General features: G+C 41.6%; 1 protein-coding gene across 2 annotated transcripts; it reads right to left on the bottom strand.

Annotated features, from left to right (window-relative positions):
- Window positions 1–1,141: 1,141 nt before the first annotated feature.
- tagln (transgelin) lies at window positions 1,142–6,895 on the bottom strand. Of its 2 annotated transcripts, XM_068317213.1 has the most exons (6): window positions 6,737–6,884; window positions 3,533–3,575; window positions 2,500–2,691; window positions 2,232–2,403; window positions 1,829–1,931; window positions 1,142–1,734 (listed from the first exon to the last, which is right to left on the bottom strand). In XM_068317213.1, the coding sequence occupies exons 2-6, from the start codon at window positions 3,542–3,544 to the stop codon at window positions 1,596–1,598; spliced, it is 618 nt and encodes a 205-aa protein (XP_068173314.1). In that variant the 5' UTR covers window positions 3,545–3,575; window positions 6,737–6,884; the 3' UTR covers window positions 1,142–1,595. The 2 variants fall into 2 exon arrangements, with proteins under 2 accessions (XP_068173314.1, XP_068173315.1); XM_068317214.1 differs by lacking the exon at window positions 3,533–3,575 and having other exon boundaries at window positions 6,737–6,895.

Genomic DNA, 6,895 nt, shown 5'->3' with positions numbered 1-6,895 from the left:
TGCATTGGTCAAAGATCAAAGCTACTGCTCTGACCTACTGTCATAGATCAAAGCACTAGCTGTGATCTATGGTTTTACACTGACCTCCCTCGTCTTTCTAGTTGAAGTTTGACCTTGACATAGTTTTCTAAAGGTCATCATCTTTTTTTATCCCCTTTGCTGCCCGAGTAATGTGCTTTTAGTTTCATCTTTCTATCTGCAATGGTTATTTGGTGGACATACTAAAGGACGAACACTGACAATCACAGTATTTTCTGCACTATAAGGCGCACCTTTAATTTTCTCAAAAACTGACAGTGCACTTGATAATCCAGTGGGCCTTGTGAAAAAAGTTTTGAAATAGGCCATTCATTGAAGGTGCGCCTTATAGTCCAGTGTGCCTTATAGTGCGGAAAATATTGTACAATACATTACCACTTTGAAGCGGAATGTAAAAATTTACCCAGCGGTATTTCATACCTGCTCTTAGAATCACACTGGAGTCAAGGAAAGCGATATTTTCAAAGTGGACCTAGCTCCAGACTTTGCTCATTTCCTGCCTGTACTGTTTGATGATGATCAATCAAGTTGTTGGGATGGAATTGATGAAAAATGGTCTGAACAGTTTTGTCATAAAACAGACTTAAAACAGACATACCCGAGTGGCTTCAAACTCTGCCAGGGGAGTTTAGATGGATACGGTGTCAGATGGATGGAAAGTTTCGTGAAAGATTTTCAAGTAGTATTTGTGTAGTCTTGCGTACTGTGAAATTGACTAAATTATGGTTTGAGGTAATTTCTAATTAATCAAAAGAATTTAAAAAACTGCAACGCAGGTGTAGGATGTTCAGTGGGCAGCAAGATAATATAATGAATATTTAGACTGATGTTGGTGTGTATTTATCTGGTTGTGTTTTTGTTACCTTACAATAATTCATTCGCATCCAAACGAGCGAACAAACAACACGTTGCTGCACCACCGTTGTAAACTCTAACCCAGAGAGCTTATTTGTGTCGTTTAAAGCCTTGTTTCTGATAGGGTTCAATGAGGGATGTCCAAACCGGATGTTTAATAGGTAAAAAACTCAGGACTGTTGATTTTTCTCCCAAAACCGCCAGACTGCTCAAAGTCAGGTGCAAAGAATCACAAAGTCAATTCAAATACGTATTTCAAGTTTTTTTATTATAAGACAATGTACAAAAATATTGGCACTGATACAACAGGCTGGTAGAAGAACATAGGAGCCTGTGAAAACAGGCCAGCTGAAACTAGCCAGTTATCTATAATGAGTGCCATTACTTAAACTTTAAGGGAACAGTTCGACTTTGGCACATTGTCTTTGGGGTTTTTCTCTAAGACAATTTATTGGTATTTTTTAAGATTGTTATTTCTGTGTAAGACTACAAGGATTCAGCTGTACTGGTCCTGATTGCAGGAGAGAGGACGAAGCTTAGTGTGGTCTGTGACACTAGTGTAAGCAACTATTTTAAACAACAGACTTCCATTCTAAAGCAGAGAAGGTTTAAAGTGTTAGGGGGTAGTAGACCGAGTAGCTTACAGGCTTGAGACAATGTAGGGGCCTTCAAAGGTTTGGAGAATCGGTGGGACAGTGACTTTACAGGATCTGTCTCTGTCTTCCGTAGCTCATGCCCTCCTGACTGGCGCCTTTATTGGATCCCATCTGTAGGCCAATCACATTCTTGCCTGCTTTCATCTGGTCTTCTGAGAACTCTCGCTTGTTCTCCTGTGATTTCCTGCAGAAAAATCAAACAGTTTCAGCAAATAAATAGAACTGAGGTCCAGTGGTTGGTTAGACTAAACAGTTTTCATTTTCTGTGCTGGACTCACCTGAAGAACCAGTTAGGGTCCCCCTGATATGTTCCCTCATCCTTTGTGACGGCCAGGCTGCCCAAAGCTGACAGGGTCCTCTGTACTGCTGCCAGGTCCTTTCCTGCCCCAAGGGCACACACACACACACACACACACACACACACACACACACACACACACACACACACACACACACACACACACACACACACACACACACACACACACACACACACACACACACACACACACACACACACACACAAAGCCAGCGTTATTAACCTGACCTTAGATGATTGGGCTGTTTCTGTTCACTGTAGCCTCACATTCACGCATAGAACCACACTGGCGGATTATTTCTTTTTTTCTAGCATTAAATGTTTATAGAAACACGGAAAAGCGACCACTGAACATCTCTGACCTTCCCAGAGGTCCACAGTTTGGAACATGTCAGTCTTGGTGACACCGTATTTCTCAGCAGCAGTGAGGAACTGGGATATCTGCTCCATCTGTTTGAAGGCCATACATGAGTTCAAGATCTTCTTCACTGGCTTGTCACCAGGAAACAGACTGTTAATCAGTTCACTGAGAACCTAGGGAGGTGACACACAGACAGTAGACAAGGGTTATGAACGCACTCAACCATTAGACAACTTTGAGGAACAATCAAACTGATGGGCTGTACTTACACAACCATTTTTTAGCCAGGCCTGGAATTCCATTTTGCCTTGCTCTGGCCTCCCCACACTAGAGCCACACTGACGGGTGATCCACTCAACCAGGATGAGCTCCAGCTCAGGGTCGTACTTGCTGTTGATCTTATCCTGAACCTGTCGGGACAGGCCATAGGATGGCCCTTTGTTAGCCATGCCAGGGGCGCCCTAGGAAGCGAAATGAAGGAACGCAGGAAAGATCGATCAGGAGACATGAATAGAGAAGATAGATATTACATTGGAGAAGAATGGGTGTTGAAGTGTGGGGAAAAAGACACATGGGATGCAAGGACGTGACAGATTTATAAAAACATTACAAAACAATGATCTCAGCATTAAGTGTCACCTCATTTGTTGGGTTTTCACCAGCATCCTTTGTTTATTCATCATGCTCCCATCTTCACAATTCACAGCGTCGTGTATGTTTAGCATACAGATTGAATACGCTTACTGATTTTCTTGTGAAATAATGTTCCAGTGTTACTAACCTGTAGTCCAAAATGGCTGTTTCTAGGCAATACAAACAACAACTAACATTCACATTGACATTGCATTAGTGTTTGGATGTAGCCTGGATGCCCAAACATGCATAGACTTGTGGATGAGGTAGAGTAAGGTGGTCTTCCACAAACAGGAAGTACATATCGAGAACATGCAGGTCAAAGCGTGTATATAAGCACAAGTTCTCGGCACTTGATTTAAACACCTTTGCAGGAACAGCAATGTCTCCAAATGTGCACCATTTAACCCTTTGAGAGTAAAGTGGTGAACGATTGGAGCTCTACATCAGCCATACATTTTCATTTTACTCTCTCTCTCTCTCTCTCTCTCTCTCTCTCTCTCTCTCTCTCTCTCTCTCTCTCTCTCTCTCTCTCTCTCTCTCTCTCTCTCTCTCTGTCAACATGTTGCCAGCTTATTTTTTCTTATTTTGCCGTATGTTTCTGTATTGCTTTTGGGCCAGCAGCCAAGTGCAAAACCTATCTCAAAGTGCTGTCTGCACCATCCCAACCTTTGCTGCCATGTTGATGTCAGGTCACTTCGACTTCCTGTTCCTGGGAAGGTTCAAAGTTCAAATGTTAAAGATCAGGTCCAAGTGCTGACGGAATGAGACGCGCCTCTTGCACAGGTTGACGAGTGTTGTCACCAGGTGAACAATATACACTTGTCTAAACCCTTTTGTGTGTGTGTGTGTGTGTGGGGGGGGGGTTTGCAGGTCTGTTTACATATGCCAGAACATCGTCAGTCATTCGTAGTTCTTCAGAACAGTGTGTCCAATCATCATCTGTACATAGGTAATAATAGATTCATACACACACACACGCACGCACGCACGCACGCACGCACGCACACACACACACACACACACACACACACACACACACACACACACACACACACACACACACACACAATTTGAACACCAGCATATCTGATGGTTTCATTTATTTTGCTCTGACTTCCAGTATTTAACATTTTCCCTCCCGAACTTTACAGTAGTGGAGTATTTTTACTTTCCATTAATGTTAACAAAACTTTTTTATGCTTCTGCTCCTGCAAATAGAAATACTGGAGATCTTCCTAATGGAGTCTGTGTGCCGACAGCATTAATGGATCCCTGCCTGAATGTCTGCTGGCCGTCACCACCAGCCCTGTTTAATATCTCTGCTCTCCATTTGGTGCCGATCCAGACCAAAAGAAAACAGTACAGACACATGCACACACTCACGCACAGGCGTGCACACACACACACACACACACACACACACACACACACACACACACACACACACACACACACACACACACACACACACACACACACACACACACACGTGTAATACTACAGAGTGACGTGTGGGTTTATGTTCACTTGTCTTTTTATATTACTTTAGCCTCTAGTTCTTATTTTCACTGAAAAGCAAAAAGAAGAAGAGAGGAGAGGAGAGGAGAGGAGAGGAGAGGAGAGGAGAGGAGAGGAGAGGAGAGGAGAGGAGAGGAGAGGAGAGGAGAGGAGAGGAGAGGAGAGGAGAGGAGAGGAGAGGAGAGGAGAGGAGAGGAGAGGTGAGAACAGAACAGAACAGAACAGAACAGAAGAGTAGAAGCACTTCCACAGTGATGTCCTGTAAAAGTGAATACTTGTTTGTCAAGCCTTCAAAGGTCACGTGATGTTTCTGGAGGTTCAATAAGTTTGTTAAGTCCTGACCTTTATTTCTGGTATTTATGTTTGTCCAGGGAACTGATGTTATCTTTAGGATGTGGCCCAGATTCAGTAAATCCAGACAATCATATAAACAAGCTTCTGTTGTCCGGCCAACTCTCTTTTTGCAAGTCATGGTCGATTTAAAGTTAATATAGAAATATTTTATATATATATAAATATAAAACTTCTCTAAAACAATATTTGGACTTAACATAACCTGCAGCAGGAGACGTGGAGCAAATTACTACTACAATTATAAATACTTTTAAATTTCCCAGTTTGGGATCAATAAAGTATATATTGTCTTACTGCTGGTATTGGTTGTAGAGAAGCCAGCAGAATTATGTCTGCAACAATACTGTTTCTACTATTTGCGCTCATGCTGCAATGATAACTGAAGAAGAAATAATAATGCAATAAAAAAGTGGAAATATAAAATTTGTATAAAGCATATTTAACATCAGTTTGAAAATTCTGTATCTCTCAAACATGACTTCATCTCTTCCTTACATTCGGCCCTCCCAGTTGTGTTTGGCCGTTGTTTCTCTGTTACCATGGTAATCGCACCTAATGTCAAAAAGGAAACCAGCATGAGTGTTCTGGCAGCTGTGGCTCATCTACAGTCAAACCAAACAACCGCTGAATAATGATATGGTGTGAGGTATGTTCAGCAGTCACGTAGCGGTTTAATACCTCTGCGTCACAATTGTGTGATGTCTCGGTCGGCTATTATGATGTCATTGATTCACATAGATAAAGGACGCCGTGGAGCCATAACACATATCGTCGGAGTCACAGCTCTTTTCTTCATAGCTCTGACTCGTGCCAGCTGTACAGAAGTCTGCTGCTCCAAATTTAATGAGGCCTAAAAGAATTTTGTGAAACTGCTGCCAAGGCCTTTCATGGTTCTGGTGATTCTGACAAACTTTGGAGCTGCCGTGTGTCTGAGCTGAAGGACTTCTGAGGGCTGCAGCCCCTCCACTGCTGTACACACACCATTAGTTCCTGGCCATTCACACAGTGCTGCTGTGTTCTACAGTCTTTATTTGCATTCTTGTGATTGGCAATGGAGATAGTCTTATCTATCCTGGCAGCTGCTGCTCTCTCTGGAACTGCTTTACTACTGGAACCATTGGTTATATGGCAATCTTTAGTAACTGACTTGTAATCTTAAATCCAAACATCACAAAACAGCTTCACGGTTAATTAAATATTTTCTCTTAGAACAACAATCACAACATTTTATAAAAAGAAAGAAAAGTTTGAAGTGCTTTTATGACATATTTTGTAAGGAAATATTTCTACATCATTAGGTGTGTTTATCATCCACACCCAGTGAATTCACAGGGAAACACAAAACCTCTGTACAAGTTGATTGTATAAGTTTCCATAAGTTAGTAAGTTTAAGTTTTGTATTCTGAGGGTGATATGAATCATTAGCTAGGGTGGCTCATTTTCCTACTTCTCTTCCTGTTGAAATGGTTAACTCATTAACCCTTATATAACAGCAGTATCATTATTAACATTAAGTTCATTTGCAAAGAAAAAATTCTCTGTCTTATTAATACCAGTATTGAGGATAATATAACAATAAGCAAAAGACAGGTCGGTTCGCAACCACATTACAAACAACAATGGGTAACGGATCATTATTATACTGAGCATGGGAACAAAGCCTTAGTATCACAGACTTTCTGTAGATATTAAAACCCGTACAAATCCTGTATTTGTACGAATACAAAGCAAACAAAACTCAAACTATGAAGAGCGTGACTTTACATATTCTCTACATATGTGACATGTGACATGTGGTTGTGACATGACCTCCTCTTGTTTTGTTGTAACCTCATATTAAAGAACAGGAAATGAAGAAATCTTTGAAGCACATTTTTGGTAAGATGCTAGAAAGGTCTCATAACTGTTGACAAGCCATCAGCAACCTTGTCTGGACTAAAGGAACCAAATCCAGATGAAGTGTTTTATCCTAAAGGAATAAAAGAAAAGTATACTCACTGTGTGGAGGAGTGGGTCAGTTCTCTGGCTACTAGAGCAGTGTGTCGGGTGTGTGTGGACGGTTGCCCGGGTGTTTGTATATGTTTCACAGGGACCACCCTCTCAAAAATGCCGGCTTAAAAGGAGCATATGAGGCAAGATGACTTCACTAGTCTACTA

The sequence above is a fragment of the Antennarius striatus genome, chromosome 6 (assembly GCF_040054535.1).
Source record: "Antennarius striatus isolate MH-2024 chromosome 6, ASM4005453v1, whole genome shotgun sequence".
In the NCBI taxonomy this organism is placed as follows: Eukaryota; Metazoa; Chordata; class Actinopteri; order Lophiiformes; family Antennariidae; genus Antennarius; species Antennarius striatus.
This window is presented reverse-complemented; position numbering and strand designations above follow the sequence as displayed.

Bases quoted from the DNA above. Each gene is read 5' to 3' on its own strand.
- tagln (XM_068317213.1), bottom strand. The intron at 2,404-2,499 runs GTAAGTACAGCC...TCACCTCCCTAG, and splicing joins CCTGGCTAAAAAATGGTTGT to GTTCTCAGTGAACTGATTAA. The intron at 1,735-1,828 runs GTGAGTCCAGCA...ATTTTTCTGCAG, and splicing joins GACCCTAACTGGTTCTTCAG to GAAATCACAGGAGAACAAGC.